The following is a 21,712-nucleotide window of genomic DNA, read 5'->3' on the forward strand; positions in this document are numbered from 1 at the left end:
TTAGTGTAACTGGGTTTAAAAAAGGATTGGATAAGTTCTTGGAGGAGAAGTCCATTACCTGCTATTTATCAAGCTGGCTTAGAAAATAGCCACTGCTATTACTGGCATCAGTAGCATGGGATCTTCTTAGTTTTTGGGTACTTGCCAGGTTCTTATGGCCTGGATTGGCCACTGTTGTAAACAGGATGCTGGGCTTGATGGACCCTTGGTCTGACCCAGTATGGAAAAAAAACAAAACTCCATTCCCATGGTCTGTTATAATCCTCAGGGGTCCAACTTAATGCCAAAGATACTGAGGCAGTGCCATGTAGCATTCACAAATGTATACACAACCTTTACAGCATGTGTCGCTATTAGCACATAGCAATGATGGTCAAATGTACTATGATCTAATTATGAATGAGAATCCTTCAGATTCTTCAAAGTTTAACAGCCATATTCAGCTTTTCTGATGTGTAAAAGTTAAGAAACGAGAAAAAGTATAAAAGTTAATCAATATACTTACAAAGAAGTGAGTTTGTAGCACATTTTGAAGTCACAGTTGTAATAATGTCTTTCTGCTAAGGATACAACAACGTCCAGGTTGTCCTGGAGCCCATCTATAGACGTGGGAATCACCGTTTCACTGGGCTTATTATACTGCAATATACAGCACACTGTGGTGTAAGTTTGAAAATTTGAGAAAACTGGAGAAATGTATTCTTTATAAAATGTAATCACACTAAATAGTTAAGTCTGGAGATATTTTCTTAGGAACATTTCACCACATTTCAAGTCTCTTCCATAAGCATCACTAATTTATTACAAGGTATGCTGGGACCATAGCCTCTCTCTGAGAACAAGAAAAGTTTGTTTGTTTTTTTTTAAAACACACACAGGGGTAGATTTTATAAATTTGCGCACACTCGTACTTTTGTCGCGCACCAGGCGCGAACAAGAACACGCGGGATTTCAATAGATACGCGGGTAGCCGTGCGTGTCCATTAAAATCCAGGGTCGGCGCGCGCAAGGCTGCCCAAAATCGGCAGCCTTGCGCGCGCCGAGCTGCGCAGCCTGCCTCCGTTCCCTGCTCGAGGCAGGTGTAACTTTGCGCGCGCCGGCTGCCGCGTGCCATGTTCTGGTCCGGGGGCTGGTCCGGAGGCTGCGGCCATGCCCCCAGAACACCCCCGGATGACGCGCCGTCGCGTCACGCCCCCGATGATGCGCCGGTCGCGACACGCCCCCGATGACGCGCGTCCCGGGGCTTTGCGCGTGCCGTAAGCCTATGCAAATAGGTTCGGCGCACGCGGGGGGGGGGGGGGGGAGTTTGGGGTAGGTTTTTGGGGGTTACACGTGTAACGTACGCTCGTAACCCTCTGATCTACCCCACAGAGTTTACACGAGTGGTAACACTTGGACACAGGGTACCTGCCCCCAAACATCTTAAAAGCAATGTTCTGCTGCCGAGTACTGATCTTGTGAGTGTACACTAATGGAATATGACAAAAAGCACATTAACCTAAGTACCCACAGAGTTACACTGAAATGCCCTAACTGACATTCTTTAAATATACTCACACATAGAGAATTATATAAACATTCCAATATTGTGCAATAATTTTCTCTATTAAACTTGTAAACAATTACACCATTAAAATTCACCAATAACACTCACTCTTCCATTCACACATTAAAAACACAAACTGATGACACAGTATAATTCTCACAATTCATCATATATAAATGCAAAAATACAAAGTATCACATTTTTAATTGAGAAAAACTTTTCTTCATAGAGTTTCCAATGGCTTCCAACTTAACCCCTTCTTATTACGATTATGTACTCCAGAAGTTATACGTGTGTGCTGACTCTCTGCACCCACTCGCCGCTGTTTGCAATATTCCACAGCTTCTTTAGTTAACTTGTGCCAAGGGACTAGCCCTATTAACACTCCATCCACATTTATACAGTCCAACAACGGATCCTTGTTTCACCCACGTTTGGGCTTCATCAGGGACATACTATTAATAATTACCAGATGTTCACCTGTGATTAATATTCTCAGTACAATTTCAAACGCTGTACCAATGGCAAGATTCTCATATCGATTTTAAATTCAACCTCTTCCGAGGAGTTCACACGCTTTCCCAAGAGTAACGCCACATTCTAACATTTAGTAAAAATGCAAATATCAAACTGTGACAACAATCCATTCTTTACCTTTTTCAGCCTGTTCTCAAACAGAAAATGCAGCAGCTCCTGGTCATCTTCGGAACACTGTTTACTAATAGGTAGAGAGTCGAGAAGCTCTTTTTCTGTGGAAAATTGTTTGCATTTAAAAATTTTTAAACACAGGCATAACAACTTGAAAATATGTACATTAATGGAGTACAGTCCCAAAAAAACAAAGCGGAAGCCGATCTAATATTGCTGTGTAGCGGAAAAAACAAAAGAGATCGGTGCAAAGGACTTTTTTTTTTTTTTTTTTTTTTTAGAACGGGGCAAGTTCTAATAAAAGTCCTTTGATACACCGATCTCTTGTTTTTTTTTTCCGCTACACATTAATGGAGTATATCCACTAAGGATTTTATATAATATCCAATGGCAGAAATCATTAGGAACAACCAACACAAAACATCAGGCCAGAGCAGGCATCTTGCTAATCTGTAAATACCGAAACCAACCAATCCACTTAATCAACTCAAGTGTGCTTGACGTTTCTTAGATTTGCAGCCCTGAGAGATGTAAATATTTGCTCGCATTTAGCTAAAATAGACATTTCTTTTAAAAATCAGCATTAAATGGGTGTTCTCAGGGAAAATTATATAAAAGAATTATATGATCTATTTTCAGTTTAAATAGATAGCACCACACACAGCTAAATAAAAAATAAGAAAAACTACATGAAGAGAACGGGGTGGAAACTGGATCCCTTTTCCATTTATCAGATTTATTTCCAATGAAGTACAATACAGAATAAGAGATTACTTAAGGGCCAGTCTGGAGGCTCAGTTGTCATACTGAGCATTACCATGCAGAAGACCAGCCCTATCTTCCTAAAGGTAGGGAAGTCGACTATTATGTTTTTTGTTTTACTTGTAAACCGTTTTGGCCAACTTCAGTTGTAAACGCACTATCCAAACATTGTTAAATAAATAAATCCCAGCTCAGGTCGCCCACTTCCTGGGCTGGCTAGAGCAGAGCATGTTCCAGAGGTAACGTCCACATCCCCCCTGGGGGATAGAGTCTCAGACACCACACCATAGTGATGCCGAATGGCTGCATTTAGGTCCAAAGATTACAAGGCTCCAGAAGACTGCCACCATGATGACTATTGCTTGAGCCCAAACAAGGTTCAGAGGGAGCAGGGAAACTGCCAGGCCCATAAAAAAATAAATACATACAAACAAATACAAGATCTTGCTTAAAATACTACGAGCAGATGTGTTAAAGAATTTCTTCCATTCTCCATCTATGAAAAAAATCTTAGTATATATATGGTCCTTAGTGTTGGCGATTTCATTACACTTTATGATGTCTACATCAACTTATTACAATATGCTATGGACCCAGGTCCAAAATAAGGTATTCTAATTATTTGCCTATTGCAGAGAGGTTTGGAAATGTACAGGTTAAGCAAAATAGCTGCCACAAACCGGTGTGAAGAAAGAAAATCCAGCCCTAAGATGGCTACAACTATCTTCTTGCTGATGCCCCAACTCTTTTCCATTGCGGGATCAAAATTCAGTCTCCTGGTGTTACTGTAATCAAAATAGTGCTGCATGCAATATAAATTTTAATAAATCATCATTCAAACCTTCTTGAGCTGTGAGCATGTGGTGCGCTGTTAAAAGGTCAAATGCTTCAAAGCAGTAAACGTCAAGCTTCAAGGCCTCCTTGTAGCTATACGTTGCTAGAGTTCTATTATCCAGGGCATCATAGATCTTCCCACGTAGAAGGCAAATAGAGCTCCTGATCTGGAGGAAAAAGCGAACAATTGGAGGGCGAGAAGGAACGCAAAGGATAACTATAATGTGGTTTTAAGTAACAGAAAGGCCAACTTCAAAATCAAAAGAACCAACACCTGAAAATCTAAACAAATACCATAAGGACATTTTCTATATTACCATTTCAAATTAGACACCGACTAGCCAGACCCAAGAAACAAAATTAAGTGCACATGAAAAATATGAAAAACAACAGGACAGAAAAATAGTACTTTGATGGCAGAGTTTTAAATGTGTATCCTTGAATGGGTTATATTCAAACTAAATATTCTTTCTGAAACTTTTTTTTTAAATGAAAAAGAAAAAGTAGTCTTCGTGGAAATAATAGAACAGCCCACATCTACCGTGCCCCACCTCCATTTCTCAAGTTAGCTCTCCAAATCTGCAGTTGGCAGCTATTTTGCTTAACCTCTACACTGAGTGTGACCAATGAAGATTTAGATGGGCAGAGGTTAAAAAAAAAAAAAAAAAAAGGAGCTATTAAAAAAAACTTAGGTGAGGGGGGGCGCTATGCTGTGAGCAACAAAGATGGACGTGTGAAAGTTGAGCTCCTGATCCTGGGAACTTTCCACTTCTCCCCGCATCGCCAAAATCAGCACCGAGACCAGAAAATCACTACTAGTGAATCCTGAACACATTAAGGGGGTTATTTTCTAACCCGATCTAGGTATCGCATGCAGTATGGCGCTAAGGGGCCTTAGCTTTTCTCCATCAGCGAAGTTTCCGCGGCATCTGCCCTGACGCCACCCCAACTCCTCCTGGAGCTGTCGCCACCCCGACTCCGCTCTGATCTAGGTAGCGCGCCCAATAGCACCACCTTTTACGATGGCGCTATTGGCTGCGAAAGCCAGGAGCGATCGCGGTGGTGCGATCACTGCCGGCTTTGAAGCACTTTTGGCTTCAGTAAACAGACATCAGAAACCCTGCTAGCGGAGAGCGTGCAGGCCGCGGAGCCCGATACCGACCCAATCAGCGGGGAGGAGGCCCGAACCTCCGGGCCGGAGTCTCAATCGAAAGATCCCCCCTAGCAGAGACGAAATGAGGGGCTGGTTCCTAGAGCTTCGCGCCCACCTCAAGCAGCATAAATCGGAACTGCTGGCGTCGAGAGCCGATATAGGAGAGGACTTCGCGGCAACGGGGCTTTACGCCTTTTTAAAATAAGCCCGGCGCGCGTAACCTTTTTAAAAATCCGGTCCACGGTATTTGTGCAAAGAGAACCTAATTGGTCTTGTTGCCGGTACATCTCGTTGCCGAAACAAACAAGTCAAATTTCAAATCATTAAACCAGTCCTTAAACACAGAAAACATTTAGAAAATGTCTGCTTACAGAGGACTGTGACATTTGCCAGTCACTGGAAGATTCCTTCATCCCATTATCATCCTTCAGGAACTTTTCAAATAATCTTATATTGATGGGTTCTTCCATGTCCAGGATATCAAGCGCCTGCTGGTGTTCTTTTGCAGCATACTAATCACAGATCAATGGACAAAAAAAAAAATATTGAAGCACTGCTGGATCTAACATATTCTGAGCAGAAAATAAAAAAGGACAGATGCATGATGCTCAGGTAACTATTTAGAGCAGAGCCAAGTATAAACGCATAAATCGACAGAACCTTTACGTGCATAGAATACATCAATGTGGATGAATCTAAGTAATGAACACCTTTCATAATGGCTTGGTACAATACCCCAGTTTTCCCAATTAAGACTCGCATGATTTAGACCAGAAGTTTTTTTGCTCCCAAAATAGACATTTTACCACTAAGCAAAAAAGGAAGGACATTTGCAGCAATGCTAGGAGGAGAACCCCATCCACTATAGACGTGTTGCTCATTTCCCTCCCCTTATTACTTCACACTGACAGACTGTACATAGTTTAAGGGTTGCACTGTATTTTAAGAAAATGCATTCGCAAAACGAACCACTTAAGACATTGTTTTGTTTGAAAAAAAAAAAAAATTACTGAATTTTAACCAAAGGTATTTATGCTTTAAAGGTCTAAATGATGGACAAAAACCTTTTCCAATGGAAAGGAAAGGAAACAGTAGAACTAGAGGTCATTATATGAAACGCCAAGGCGGCAGAGTGAAGAACCATGTCAGGAAATATTTCTTCATAGAAAAAAGGAGTGTTGGATGCCTGGAACAGCCTCCTGAAAGAGGAGGTGAGGACGAGAACGGTAATGGGATAAACACAAAGTGGCTAGAGAATGGAAATGAAAACAACAAACCAGGGTAACCTATGTTAAGTTTAGGTGTAACCTGCATGGAGCAGCAGTTACTACCCTAACCCTAAACAACTTGCTGGGCAGACTGGATAGATCATCTGGGTCTTTATTTGCTGTTATATGCTATGTTACTTTGTGTTTTAAAACTGGGAATCCTCACGGTTCATGTTATTTCCTAACTTTAAAAAAAAAAAAAAAAAAATCACAGTTCTTTTGCAAATTACTCAGAAATAAAACAAAGGTTTTTTTCAAAATGCTGTTCATCTTTTTAGCTATTTTTTGCTTCTTTTTTCATTAATTTCACTTATCTTTGTCACTACTGTAGTTCAATATCTCCAGTCCTTTTCAATTCTGTCATTTTCTTTCACAGCTTTAACATTTTCTCTTTGTTTTTTTTTTCTTTACTCTATCCCATTTTCCTCTTCCTCCCTTTCTCTATCCCATAATCCTCACTCTTCTAGCCATGCCGCTCCTCAACTGCATCCTTATTTGTTCTGGTGTATCCCCTACCCTCATTTTTCAGTCCTCCTGTATCTCCTCCTCCTGCCTTCAATAACTTGGGTGCACATTTTTTGCTCCTGCATGGCAAAAACCAAACAAATCTTGGTTTTTTTGCAATGTGAAAACAGTTTCTGAATCACTTGTAAAAGTAATTCAAAAGTTGCATCTGCCTGCTCATCAGCTGACTGCTCCTGCCCAGTCCACTCATCTTTTAAATGAAAACTTTATTTAAAAATGTAGGAGACCAAATGATTATATCAGAATTACAGTGTTAGAGTGACCAGGTAAAGCTGCAATGCCCTCTTGACTCCACTTGTATCTCATTATACGAAGGCCATCATTATCCATCTACATATATTCTAACCCACAAATGAATCTATGGTTCTGAGCCTGCACAAGTGTACTTACATGACATCGGGCTGCTAGGTATCGGCATGCTTCATATAACTAAAAATCACAAAAAAAGAAAAACCGAGTTCTAATTATTCATAGACCACAGCTGACCTTCTGGTACTGTTGCAAGATCTCTACTTTACTGCACATCTTGTATTTTACATATTCTATCCCTAGAATCATCCTTCAGCAATCCTACGATACAGGCACATGCTCCACAAATGTGGCCTTGTATCTGAAGATCAAATATAACATAAAAACAAAGAAAGAAAGGCCCAGCACCGATGTACTTCACATTAACACTGGGGGTTGGTAATGGCATAAAATAAAGCCAAGTCCAAGAATGATTATGCTGAAACATCATGGAGGAAACTAATTACAAAGTACCCAGTACTGTAGTTTTTAGAAAATGTTTGCAACAATTATAAAAGTAGCTGTAAAATATTTTAGAAATTTAAAACCCATAATTTACCAATTGTGCTTCATATCTTTATTAGTAAAACTTACATGAAGTCAAAGCAATGAATCTTTAGTATTCTTCAAGTGCCTTTCTCACACTGAATATAGTCATTTCTAAAGCTGACAAATGCCAACCTAATCATAAATCAAAAGATTTCTCAGTAGGTGATAAAACTAGGCAAAATATATGCAATTAAAAATCACTAAAGCTATTTAAAGGCAAAGTTTTGCAAAAATTCATAGGTGTGTATAGCAGAGTTGCTTACCTGTAACAGGCGTTCTCCCACGACAGCAGGATGTTAGTCCTCACAGATGGGTGACTTCATCAGACTGAGCCCGTCACGGAACACTTTCGTCAAAGTTTCTAGAAACTTTGATTGACACATTGAGCATGCCCAGCATGCCACTAACCCTGTAGCCACACAGGGTCCCCCCTTCAGTCTCGTATCAAAGCAGAAAAGAACGAGTGAAAAATAAAACAACAAACCGAAGACGAACCCAACTCCGTAGGCTGGCAGGTGGGTTTCCTGAGGACCAACATCCTGCTGTCCTGGGAGAACACCTGTTACAGGTAAGCAACTGCTTTCTCCCAGGACAAGCAGGATGGTAGTCCTTTCAGATGGGTGAATACCAAGCTGCAGGCTGCCCTCACAACACAGTGGGCCAACAGGCACCCAATAAAGTGCAACAGGCGTGCTGCTGGCAACAACGGGGGCAGTCTGAACCTCATACTGAGCCCTAGGTAGGGAGAGTTGGGTTCTCACACTGGAAACAGGTTACAGAGGACAGACTGGCCAAAGACGCTGTCCTGTCAACCATCCTTGTCCAGACTGTAATGGGCAGCTTTACAGATCTCTGCAATAGGGACGGCCTGGAAATGTGCTACCGACTGCCATGGCCCTTACTGCTTTCATTCAGCCTCCGAGTGGAAGGCCTGTTTGTTCATAACAGAAAGCGATGCAGTCTGCCAACCAATTGGACAGGGTCTGCTTGCCCACCACAACTCCAAGTCTATTCTTGTCAAAGGAGACAAAATGTTGGGTGGACCGCCTGTGGGCTGCAGTACGCTCTAGATAAAAGGCGAAAGCACGCTTGCAGTCCAAGGTATGCAGAGCCTGCCCGCTCACCTGGGTGAGTGCGTGGTCTCGGGAAAAAAGTGGGCAACACGATGAATTGATTCAGGTGAAAGTCATTCACCACCTTAGGCAGGAACTTAGGGTGAGGGCGCAACACCAGCTTGTCGTGGAAGAACCTCGTGTAAGGCAGATAGGTCACTAGGGCCTGCAAGCTCACTGATTCTGCAAGCAGAAGTAACTGCCACTAGGAAGATGACCTTCCAGGTGAGGTACTTCAACTCGCAGGAGCGCAGCGGCTCAAACGGAGGCCACATGAGCCATGCCAGCACTATGTTGAGATCCCAGGCCACAACAGAAGGACATAGTGGAGACTTCAGTTGAAGCAAGCCTCTCATGAAGTGCCCTACTAAAGGCTACATAGAGACATCAGTGTCGCCCACTTCACGGTGGTAGGCACTGATGGCACTCAGATGCACCTGGATTGAGGTAGTCTGTAGTCCAGATTCCGAGAGGCGGTCCAAAAGTCTAGGTGTTAGGCAAGGGTCAAGACCCTGTTCCGCACGAGAACCTCCTCCACTTCGCTTGATAGGACTTCCGCGTGGAAGGCTTACGCGAAGCCACCAGGACTTGCAAGACATTGTCCAAAAGATTAAGGGGCTGCATCACTAGCCTTTCAACATCCAGGCCGTGAGAGCCAATGACCGGAGGTTCGGGTGGCTTAGCCTGCCCTGATCCTGTGTGATGAAGTCAGGCGAGGTGCCCAGGCGAATAGGCTGCTGGGCAGACAGGTCGCAGAGGATCGGAAACCAGACCTGTTGTGGCCAACGCGGGGCTATGAGGATCATGGAGCCTTGGTCCTGTTGTAGCTTCATGAGAGTCTTGCCTATGAGCAGAATCGGAGGGTATGCATACAGGAGACCCGCACTCCAGGAGTGGGCGAAGGCATCCACGGCTGATCCCTTTCCTTCCTTGTGCAGGGAGCAGAAGCGGTCCACCTTGTGGTTCTGCGAGGACGCAAAGAAATCCACATCCGGCTGACCCCACAGGCGGAAGGGTTAGCCAGATGTGGATTTAGGAACCACTTGTGGGGGTGAAATGTCCGACTGAGGCGATCTGCCTCCACATTCTCTGTCCCTGCCAGGTAGATGGCACCCAGGAGCATGGAACGTGACAGGGCCCAGGCCCAAATCTGCGCTGCCTCCTGGCAGAGGAGATAGGAGCCTGTGCCCCCCTGTTTGTTCAAGTACCACATGGCCACTTGGTTGTCCGTCTGGATCAATACGACCCTGTTGGGCAGGCAGACCTGGAATGCGTAGAGTTCATACCGCATCACCCGGAGTTCCAGGAAGTTTATCTGGCATCTCGCCTCAGACTCTGACCAAACCCCTTACATGTGGAGGCTGTTGACATAGGCCCCCCAGCCTAGGTTGCAGGCATTAGTGGTCAGGATTACCTGAGCAGTCAGGAGCTGAAAAGGAAGTCCCTTGCTCAGGTTGGATTCCTGCACCCACCAGGTTATCCAGAACAGTGCAGAGAGTTCGAGAGGCTTGGTGCCACTGAGACCGCAGAGTCCACTGCCTGACCCTCATGGCCAGGCAGGCCATTGTGATGACGTTCACCAATGATGCTATGTGACCCAGCAACTTCAGGAGCAGGCGGGCCGAAGTAGTCTGCCAGCGACGGATGGACCTGGCTAGCCCAGCCAGGGTGGCTATGCGTTCGCTGGGAAGGAATGCCTTGGCTACCATGGTGTCCAGATTCGCCCCGATGAACTCAGTCGCTGGGTCGGAATCAGCTGGGATTTCAGGTAGTTTATGAGGAACCCCAATGATTGGAGGAGTCTCATCGTCATGTTCAGGGACTAAAGAGCTCCTTCCCTCAAAGAACTCTTGATGAGCCAATCGTCCAGATATGGGAACACAAGCACCCCGTTACGGCGCAAATATGCTCCCACCACTGCCTGGTACTTTGTGATGTCCTGGGGTGTGGAGGCTAGCCCAAAGGGGAGAACTCTGTACGGGAAGTGCCGCTTGCCTACTAGGAAGTGCAGATATTTCCGATGGGGTGTAAAGACAGCAATGTACACATAGGCGTACTGTAGGTCGAGAGCATAGAGCCAGTCCCCTTGATGCAGAAGCAGGAGTAAGGTACCCAAGGATACCATTTTGAACCACTCTCTCCAGAGGAACTTGTTTAAGGCCCGGAGGTCAAGGATGCAGTGGAGGCCGCCTGTTTTCTTTGGAATAAGAAAATACTGAGAGTAGAACCCCCAACCACTCTGAGCCCGGGGAACTGATTCTATGGCTCTGGACCATGACAGGGCCGAGAGTTCTAGCTCAAGGGTCACTGTGTGTTCCACAAGGCTCCACGCCGGAGAGGGTGGGGAGTCTGGGGGAACATTGAGAAGATTCAGGCGCTAACCCCATGCTACGATGGACAACATCCATCAGTCGGTGGTGATTGAGAACCAGTTGTTTGCGAATAGGCAGAGTCGGCCTCCCACCGGTAGGTTGGATGGTGCGGGCACAGGTTAGCCGGGCACAGGTTAGTGGGCAGCCCGAGCTGGACGAGCACAGGAGGCCAGAGGATAGAATCTCTGTTGCCTGTAAAATTGCTTTCTGGAATTCCTACATGGCAGCCTGCGAGTTGCCGAAGAGGGGTCAGAGGTGGTAGTAGACAACTGATGTAGGGTCTCATGGTAATCCCGGGGTTGGGCCACTGCATCCCGGATTTTGTCCCCAAATAGGTTCTTCTGTACAGGAGAGGTCAGCCAGTTTGTTTTGAACCTCCGGGCGAAGGTCAGAAGCTTTCAGCCAGGCCCAGCGTCTGGCACTAATGCCTGCTGCTGAGACCCTTGATGCAGTCTCAAAGATGTCATAGGCTGCCCTCACTTCATATTTCCCAGCTTCCAACCCTTTTTGGAGGATGGATTCTATACCCTTCTGGAACTGTTGTGGTAGGCCCTTGGCAAACTCCTGGACCTGTTTCCAGAGGTTCCATAGTTTAATTTACAACTCTACATCCACTTGGCTTTGCACCTTACTCCGCATTTACAAACCCACCCGACACTTAAGATCACTTACTCAAAATCTCTTAGACATTCCATCACCACGACAAGCCAGATTAGATATCACCAGGAAAAGAGCTTTTTCTGTTGCAGGACCATCTCTCTGGAACTCTTTACCCAACCCACTCCGTTTAATATCAAATCCTCATCATTTCAAAAAGGCTTTAAAAACATTCTTTTTTCAACAAGCATTTAACATTCCCACTAAACATCTCCCCGATCAAAAATGAAACTCCATCCCCTAAATTTCTCTCATCAGATACATATTACATTATCGTCTCTCTTCTATTATCCCATCCATGTTCTTTCTAGGACATTACAATTCGATAAGTTGCTACCCCCCCCCTCTCCTCCCCCCCTCCATCCCTTTTACCCTCCCTACTCTTTACCCACGGCATGTTACCATTATTATTATTTTGTTATTTAATAATTTGTTTTAGCTAACATTTATCTAGCTATTTAGTTAAATTTATGTATTTTAAGTTTATTTTAGTTATATTTTATTTTTACTTTATTTTAACATATTGTAAACCGTTTTGATAAAATTTTATTTTAAAAAGCGGTATATAAATACTTTTAAATAAATAAATAAATATACAACAAGCATGGATTGTTGAAAAATTCTCCAATCTAGAGTGTCTAAGGCTCTGTGGTCCTTCCCCGGACAAGTGAGGGTGGGTCCTTTTGGCTTCTTTCCAGGCAGATTCCATGCCACTGTGGTGAGGTAACTGGAAGCCCGGGCCAGTTGCACTAGGTAGGTGGCATCCATCTTTCTGTTCACCGGAGCCACAGAACCCGGGTGTTCCCAGAGCCAGTAGAAGAGGTCTAAGAGGACCTCATGTACAGGGATGGCCATCACCTCCTTAGGGACATCCACGAATTGAAGGGCCTTCAACATCTTATGGTGGGCATCCTCTTCAGTTAAAAGCTGGAAAGGGATGGTTTCCGCCATCGCCCGCACATAGCTCGTGAAGGATAAGTCCTCAGTAGGCAAGCGCCGTCTCTCATCCGGGGAAGAAGGTTCTGACAGAAGGTCCTCAGAGGCCTCTGAGTTCAGAAGAGGCTTCTCCCCACGGGTCAAAAAGGGCTTCCTCCTCACCACTGAATTGTCTGGGTCGAGGAGGAAGGCTGGAACCTAGAGTACGGGGTGTGGGTACCGAGGGTTGGTGAAGGGGAACAGACAGCAGTTGCGCCAGCATCGAGGGCACCAGGACCTGTGGTGGGCGTTGGGGCACTGGGAGGCCCGAGGTCCCAGGAACGGGATCTGGAATCCCATGGAAACGGACATGGAGCCACATCCTCCTCAGAGGAGGCGGCCAGAATCGGATTTCAGACAGGGCGAGGCACTGGTGGTGGACAGGGCACCGAGCAGCATGTCCAGCCTTTCCAGCAGGGGCACCAACATGGGCGCCCGTTCTGATGCCAGTGTAGGGGCTGACTTCGGTGGCTGCTGGAGACCCTGAAGGGCATTTAGCACTGCCTATTGAAACACGTGGTCCAATTCCTCTCTAAATGTGGATGTGGAAAATACCGACCCAGGAGGAGGAGGCAGGCTGGGAGCATCCACATGGGGGTCTGCTGAGGCTCGGTGCCTGGCACAGATATAGATGGGGAACGCCTTGGGTTCCTGGGCTTGGAGTAGGACAGGGCCTCCTTCCCTTGGGGCTTCTTCGGAGGGGGTTTGGCAGAGGCCGATGCCGCTCCGGTGCCGATGGTCAATGCTTCCCACGGTGCTCAGCCTGGTCCTTCTCCAGTGCCGAGGAAGTCTATCCCGAAGCTTTGGAATGCTCCGATGCCGGTGAGGGGCCATCTCCTGCTCCTTGATCATCGCAGTGGGGCACAGAGGGTGAAAGTCCCGAGTCAGATCGATCCCCAACAACTCTACGTACCCACCACAGGTGTCGATGGAGCCGATTGCTTGGAACCAAACAAGTGCTCCATCTTGTCCAGGCAGGCGCGCCGGCCTTTGGGGGTGATCTGAGCACAGCTGGGACACCGACGGACATCGTGGGAAGGCCCGAGGACACAGGACACAGATGTCATGCAGGTCAGAGAAAGACATAGTCCGCGGACACTCAGGGCACTTCCTAAAACTGGTCGCCATTGAAAAAAGGCAGTGTGCGGACAGTGGCCATCGGCCACCAGGAAGTAGACACTCGGGAACAGACCACAACAATGCAAAAAAAACACCTATCGAACGCCAGAGCAATCAATTCACGATGGGGGGACCCTGGGGCGGGGGGAAAAAAAAAGAAAGAAAGTTGAATTCTTCCGTGAGGAAAAAGTTTGAAACAGAGCTTCACAAACCACAAGGCAACAGCATCGTGGAAAAAAGGAGACTGAAGGGAGACCCTGTGTGGCTACTGGATTAGTGGCATGCTGGGCATGCTCAGTGTGCCAGTCAAAGTTTCAAGAAACTTTGACAAAAGTATTCTGTGACGGGCTCCATCTGATGATGTCACCCATCTGTGAGGACTAACATCCTGCTGTCCTGGGAGAAGTTTATATGTATACACACACACACACATATATATATATATAGTGGTAGCTAATAAGGCTCTTTATATTTTCCCTGGCATTTCCCATATTTTGCTGATCAGTAATGACAATTCCCTAAATCATACTTGCCCTTATTTCAGTCACAGTTTTTGCTGTCATAACACATAATAATTGGCTGTATTTGATAAAGTCTTTAGGCACAATGGTTTCATAGCTAAGGACCTACATTTTCAGTTTTGATGATTTTTCTCTCCCTGGGATTTATCTACTTTTTTGTTCATTGTAACCCCCCCCCCCCCCCCAAAAAAAAAACAAAAACAGGAGATAAAAGGGGAAAATATAAAGCCATTTGTTTTCCCCACAGATTCTCTCCCATTTTTGTTCACTGTAATAAACCAATAATCTCCTGGGGAAAAATAAATTAAAAACTGAAAATGAAGGTCCTTATCCATAGCAGAGAAAAAGAGCAAGTTTGCTTACCGTAAACGGTGTTTCCCGTAGATAGCAGATGAATTAGCCATGCTGTCTGGGACGTCCTCCGGGCAGCTAGGTGGCGGAGCTCTCTTAGAACACCTGCGTGGATCTTCCCGCGCTGCCCCGGTCTCCCTCAGTCCGTATCCAAGCAAGAGGAAATGGAACAATAATGGTCCGGGGAGGCAGGAGGGTCAGCATGGCTAATTCATCTGCTATCTACGGAAAACACCGCTTACGGTAAGCAAACTTGCTCTTTACCCGTAGATAAGCAGCATGAATTAGCCATCGTGTCTGGGAGTCCCCAGCTGATGTGTTGAGCGCAAAAAGCTCTGATCATGGCCTGATGATGAGGTGAGTTGGTGCGCTCAAGACAGTAGAAAGGTTAGGTGGACAGTTCTTAACGTTTGGCTTCACAGCCCTCAAGAAGTGCCCAATCTGAGAATCGCTCTGCCCATGTCCGCATCAGCTGCGGTCAGCTTGTCTAAGCAGTAGTGAGCTGTGAACGTGTGCAGCGAAGACCAGATGGCAGCTTTGCAAATGTCCAGAATGGGCACCTCATGAAGGTGAGCTATTGAAGCTGCCATAGCACAGACTGGGAGAGCCTTAGGAGAGGTAGACAAGGCTTCCGAATGCTTCTGATAGCAGAACTGGATGCAGTTTGAGATCCAGGACAAAAGGGTTCTTTTGGAAACTGGGGCGTTAGGGTTAAATGAAACAAAAAGCTGGGAGGCTTTGAGCTCAAAGTGCATGCGGTGTTTATAGTAAGCAAGTGCCCGCTTACAATCCAACGTGTGTAGTTTACGTTCGCCCTCATTGCTATGTTGCTTTGGGTAAAAAGTTGGAAGGGCAATGGATTGGTTGAGGTGGAAAACTGACACCACTTTAGGAAGGAAGGCGGGATGCAGACGCAGCGTAACTTTGTCGTGATAGAATTCCAAGTAGGGTGAGTAGGGCACCAGGGCCTGCAACTCACTGACTCGACTCGTGGAGGTGAGGGCGACCAGAAATAGTACTTTCCAGGAAAGGAACCTTGGATGTCAAGTGTCCAGTGGTTCAGAGGGTGGTAGCATTAATTGTTCCAGCACCACATTTAAATCCCATGGAACTGGAAGTTTCCGAATTGGAGGCCGGAGGCGAAAAACCCCTTCATGAATTTGGAGATGAGGGGGTGACGAGATTGGGGCCTCGTTGTGCAGAGAACGGTAGGCTGCTATGGCACTGAGGGACTCTGACAGATGCCGTGGCTAGCCGTTTCCGGTAGAGCATATAGAGGTATTCCAGTAGTTGCTCAGGGGGACAGGTGAATGGGTCCGTCCTGTTTTATGAGCACTAGGAGGAGTAACGGGCCCACTTCCTTTGATAATTTTTGTCTTGTGGAGGGTTTCCTGGCGGAAACTAGAATACCCTGGAGCTGAGGGGAAAGGTTCAGATGGTGATGTACCAGCCTTTCAATTTCCATGCAGTGAGATTCAGGAGATGAGTGAAGCAGGGAGCCTCCCTCCGGGGTTAGGAGGCCCAAACTGCTGCCCAGGGGGAATCGGTCGGTCCACCGATAGTCAAACGAGATACACGTACCACAGTTGTCTGGGTCACACTGGAGTGATGAGAATCAAGTCTGCATTGTCAGTGATGCATTTCTGGATTGTGCAATATATGAGAGGTATAGGAGGGAAAGCGTAGAGTAGACCCTCTGTCCAGTCAATGAGGAATGCGTCCTGCGCTAGTTGTCGGGAACTGGGATACACCGAGCAGAAGGTTTGTATCTTTCAATTTTGTTCTGTAGCACACAGATCGTTGCGTGGAAGACTCCAGGTTTGAAACAGTCTTTCCACCAGTCCTGATCGAGTTCCCACTTGTGGGGGTGAAAGATTCTGCTCAGTCTGTCGGCTCTGGAGTTGATACTGGGCAGGTATGTGGCCTGTAGGGTGATGGATTTGCTCTCTGCCCATTCCAGGATCCCTACAGCCTCCTTGCAAAGGCTCCAGGAACCGGACCCTCCTTCCTTAATGTAGAACATGGCGACTTGGTTGTCCATATGGACCATGACCGTTTTCCCTAGAAGTGCATGCTGGAAGGCTTGGAGAGTGTTCCAGATGGCACAGAGCTCCAGGAGGTTGATCTATTGTGACCGTTCCCAGGCGGAATACAGACATTGAGTCTGTAAGTGGATTAGTTTGAGCACCCCACACTTTGGTGGAAGCGTCTGTGGAGAGAACAGTGTGATGTACTGGGGGCCGTAGAGGTGCTCCCGTCGTGAGTACTGACGGTGTCAGCTACCACTCCACAGGAAAAAAATCAGGGTGACTGGAGTGGAGAGAGGATTGCAGAACTGGCTCCAGTGGGACTTCAGACCCCATTGTAAACTACGCATGTAAAGGCGAGCGTGGGGAACAACATAGATAGATGCTGCCATGTGGCAGAGGATGGGCAGGAAATAAAGGGCAAGGGCAGTGGTGGTGGCTTCTTAGAGGCGGCTGGCGAGTGATGTGAGGGCAAGGGCCCGGGATTCTGGAAGGAAGTCTCTGTCCTGAATGGTGTCGATATGAGCCCCAATGAATTGTAAGACCTGAGTGATCATGTTGTGGTCCGAGGCAAAGGTAACATTTTACCTGGCCGTCGGTCACCGACATAATTTTGCCATACTGGCAAAATTTGAACCCCGGTGGCCGCGGTATCTCTGTGAAAAAGAAGTTTTTCTTCAGGAAGAAAAAAATTCCGTCAGGAGAAAGAAGCTCCGCGTGCAGTTAGGCGCGCGGAAAAAAAAACACGGACTGAGGGAGACAGAGGCAACGTGGGAAGATCCATGCAGGCGCACTACACTGAAAAGAATCAAATGTTCTAAGAGAGCTCCGTCACCTAGCTGCCCAGAGGACGTCCCAGACAGCATGGCTAATTCATGCTGCTTATCTACGGGAAAACATTCATTCCTACCAAAGGCAGCAGCCTCCAGAAATATTTCATATTCCATTTATAAACAACGATTGATTTTTCACCTTTTCCAAACTAGACTCAAGGCAGATTACAATCAACATAGTATGTCCCAATTTTGTAGACTCTTCTTAAAGCCGGCTGTTATAATGAAATATTTCCAAGAGATCTGTCTTTCCTACAATTACTGCACAAACCAATTAGCATCTTAGGGGCTCTTTATTCCTGTGTCTGGTATATGCTTTTTACCTTTATGCAGTGACATGTCAATGCATTACTGGCATTTAAGGCTCCTGGAAATGAAAATGGCCACAATTTTGTCCTTATTCAATTACTCTTTACATTTAGAATTTGTCAAACAAGGAAGAATGAATTAAAATAATACAAAACTCCAAAAATAGAAAATAAGGATTTTGTATTTTCCTGCTTTGTAGTATAAAAGTCCTCATCTTTAGGTGTACTAAAACTGTTTAAAGATTGGGTAAGTGCTGCTTCAGGGTTTAAGGGAAAGGCTGGTGATGTCAGCAAGGGAGCCAATACCAAGTTACAAGCCTTACTCCCATAGGAAGCAAACGTGAGCAATGCTAAAGTTATTCTGGTATAACCTAGAGTATTTTTGAGTAGGCACAGCTGGAACTGCAATAAGCTCTAGAACAACTAGCTTGGGGATTGATAATATGGGGAGGAGAGAGGGTGAAGAACATACCAGGACAGATATGATGATAGTAATGTCGCTTTCGGGGAATACAATCCCAACGCATAAGAATGTATCCCTTCCTTTTAATGCTGCATCAATGCTGAAAACCAATGTGAAATAACTTACCTTATCTAGTTTGCGTGACCGAAGGGCATGTGCTGCCCTGTGATACTGTGCTGTCAGGTAAAGACACTGGGCCAGCCAATAAATATCCTGCGGTTCCTCTAAATAAAATCACAACAGCTTAATAAATATACAAATTTCCCTAACCATCGCCAGAACCTTGACTCATGTTACATTAACAACAATCATCATGGTTCGTATAATTTTGCTGAATGATTGTGATCAGGCAACACTGCTAAAATGTAAGAAGCACACACATCACATCAAAGGAAAGGTCACCTAGAAGGGGTAGTTTTTAATCAAAAATATCTGAGTCATCAGAACATAGAACAAAGAATTTGAAATGTACAAAAAGAGAAAGATGAATACTATTCTGAGCCTAGAAGGTGAAACACAAAGCATAATAATAGGACCAAGTATCTCTTTGAAAGAGATTTGCTATTCATGTTTACATCACCCCATCCCTCAAGCGTCACATGACTTGAAAGCAGCACCGAGGCTCAGGAAGCTAAAGGTTGATCTCCTACTCAACAGGAACAAACACCACAAGGGTACTGCCCAGGGAAAGAAATCACTCGCATGGCATGCACGAATATTCCCTGCTAGCAAGGGTGCTGACTGGCTCGGGAGATGGCTCCCCTTGCCACCTTCAGCTAGCAGGGGATTCTCAGCTTCACCAAGAATGGAGCAGAAGGGGGGAGGAGTTTGTGGAAAGAAGAAAGAGGCATTAAAAAAAATAAATATAGCAATGATGGCAATTTCTGACAAGATATGAAGCTTATTCTTACAGTCGATTTTATTTAACAAGCGGGGAAAGCACGTAGGTGCCTGGTTACAGGAATGCTTTCCAACGTAAATTTGTAGAAGGGGTTCTTTCATTATATACTAATTACCTGCTATACTTCAGAATGGTTTTTCAACTTGTTGCAACCCTGGGGTAAAAGGGTGTAGAAAAAAAAACAGATGTGTGTGTGTGTGTGTGTGTGTGTTTATCCTTCTGTGGCATTAGGTAAGATTGCAGTACTTATGAGGGGCAACTGGAGGCTGTGGAAAGTTGGCGAGCAATTCATTCCAAAATCTCCCCTCTTCCCAGCTGAAGCAGTATCCATTTCCTCCGTCATCACAAACCATTCTTGGGTAAAACCAAACTTTAGAAAGCAGGCAAGGAAGAGTGGGCTCGGGTGTACGTTTCTGTGAGAGGGATGCCGACTGCGGAGGGGAAAACATAGGTGCGCGTGCTACTTCAGGGGTTTTTTTTGGCTGATTCTGTCTGCCTTTCTTGCTCTGGGTGAAGCTGCTGAAGGTGGAGAGAGAGAGAGTGTGAGGTTGGCGCGTCTGGAGTACGGCAATCATCCTCATTCCACAACTCTAACCCTGCAAAGCAACGGGAGCTTTTGGGGAGGGTTCATTTTGGGGAAACAAGGCTTCCCACCACAGGCAGACAGGTTTTCAGTATGTTCGCAATGAATATACATGAAAAATCTGCATAAACCGAGTCTCTAATGTATGCAAATTTATCTCATGCTTATTTATTGTGGATATCTCGAAAACCTGACTGACTGTGGGGGGTCACCAGCACAGGTTTGGGAAGTCACGTTTTACTGGCCCGATGTTTCTGGTTTTCAAACTCATCCAAGGTAAAATTGGCTTGCTGGGAAAAAAAAAAAATTAACATTTTGTGTTCCAGCAATTTCATCCTTTCTTTGGAGAGTCAATTTGCACCCAGACACAAGCCCCATTTACAAAATTCTTTACAACACTGCAGACGTTGGAAAGCATAAAAAAAAAATCTTGAGAACCTCGAAAAGAAAGCATTTTGACAAGGGTGAGAAATAAGAAAAATAAATGCCCTTCTCAGATATAAACCAAGAAAAGACAATAAATGCATCCTTACCATGAGACAGTGATGCTACTTTGTCTGCCCAAAATAAGGCACTTTGATACTGTTGCTGTGAAAGAAAAAGAAAAACACAGAAATTGTAACTTTTTAAAGACAAACTATTTTTAAATAAAATTACTACACTTCCAGGAAAGGGTGCAAATAAACTGCATATTCTCCATTTAAAGAGATACAGACCATTCTGCACCAGCGGCATATACAGCTCTACTAATAAGCTGGATATAAAAAGAAAAAAGTTTAATTGTGTGTCCCTTAACACTAATGTTGTTAAGTGTACAATGAACGATACAAATAAAATCTATAAATTATATAGTAAGAATGGGACATTAAGTCAGAAAACACAAAAACTTCTTGATTTTTAGAGTATGGAAGAGCACGTTAGCTTACCGTAAACTGTGTTTTCCGTAGATAGCAGCATGAATTAGCCATGCTGTCTGGAATGTCCTCCGGGCGGCTAGGTGGCAGAGCTCTCCTAGAAGACTGAGTCTTTTAGTGTAGTGCGCTTGCGTGGATCTTCCCGCGCAGCCCCGGTCTCCCTCAGTCTGTTTCTAAGCAAGTCGAAGTGGAACAATAACTGTCCAGGGAGGCGGGAGAGTTAGCATGGCTAATTCATTCTGCTGTCCACGGAAAACACCTTTTACGGTAAGCAAACTTGCTCTTCCATCTTCTAAAAATCTTTTCCCCAGCTGATTTGTTGAGCACAAAGTCTCTAAGTAGGCTCTGACAGAGAGGTCATATAGGGCGCCCAAAACAGTAGAGAATGTAGGCGGACAGTTCTTGTCTGTTGGCTTTTCAGTGCTCAAGAAGTGCCCGATTTGAGGATAGTTCTGCCCATGTCCACATCTGCTATGGTCTGCTTGTCCAGGCAGTAGTGGGCTGTGAATGGGTGCAACGAAGCCCAGGTGGCAGCCTTACAAGTGTCCAGAATGGGCAGCTCATGAAGGTGTGCGATGGAAACTGCCATAGCACGGGCTTGGTGAGCCTTAGGGGAGGTTGCTAAGGCTTCCGAACATTTCTGATAGCAGAACTGTATGCAGTTTGAGATCCAAGACGAAAGAGTTCTCTTAGAAACTGGAAGTCCCGGGGCACTTGGATTAAATGAGACAAAAGGCTGGGAGGCTGTGTGTGTAGAGTTAGTCCAATGTTTATAGTAAGCGAGTGCCTGCTTACAATCCAATATATGGAGTTTACATTTGCCCTCGTTGCTGTGTGGCTTTGGATAAAAGGTCGGAAGGGCAATGGACTGGTTGAGGTGCAAAACTAAAACCACCTTAGGAAGGAATGCTGGATGCGGTTGCAGCGGTACCTTATGGTAGAATTCCAGGTAAGGCGAGAAGTGTACCAGTGCTTGCAACTCGTTGACGCGTCTCGCTGAGGT

At 45.4% G+C, this 21,712-nt stretch overlaps 1 protein-coding gene across 3 annotated transcripts in view; it reads right to left on the minus strand.

Moving 5' to 3' along the window:
• The window catches only part of CDC16 (cell division cycle 16), a 71,609-nt gene that overhangs the window by 38,649 nt on the left and 11,248 nt on the right, over positions 1–21,712 (minus strand). The window contains exons 2-8 of one of the 3 annotated variants that reach the window (XM_029604613.1): positions 20,329–20,383; positions 18,438–18,535; positions 7,127–7,165; positions 5,315–5,455; positions 3,798–3,957; positions 2,201–2,295; positions 506–639 (exon numbers count right to left, since the gene is read on the minus strand). In XM_029604613.1, coding sequence (XP_029460473.1) covers positions 506–639; positions 2,201–2,295; positions 3,798–3,957; positions 5,315–5,455; positions 7,127–7,165; positions 18,438–18,535; positions 20,329–20,383 — 722 coding nt within the window. Of the gene's footprint in view, positions 1–505; positions 640–2,200; positions 2,296–3,797; positions 3,958–5,314; positions 5,456–7,126; positions 7,166–7,618; positions 7,706–18,437; positions 18,536–20,328; positions 20,384–21,712 lie in introns of those variants that run through there. The other 2 variants (XM_029604615.1, XM_029604614.1) reach the window with 2 other exon arrangements.

This window comes from Rhinatrema bivittatum, chromosome 5, assembly GCF_901001135.1.
Source record: "Rhinatrema bivittatum chromosome 5, aRhiBiv1.1, whole genome shotgun sequence".
NCBI classification, from domain to species: domain Eukaryota; kingdom Metazoa; phylum Chordata; class Amphibia; order Gymnophiona; family Rhinatrematidae; genus Rhinatrema; species Rhinatrema bivittatum.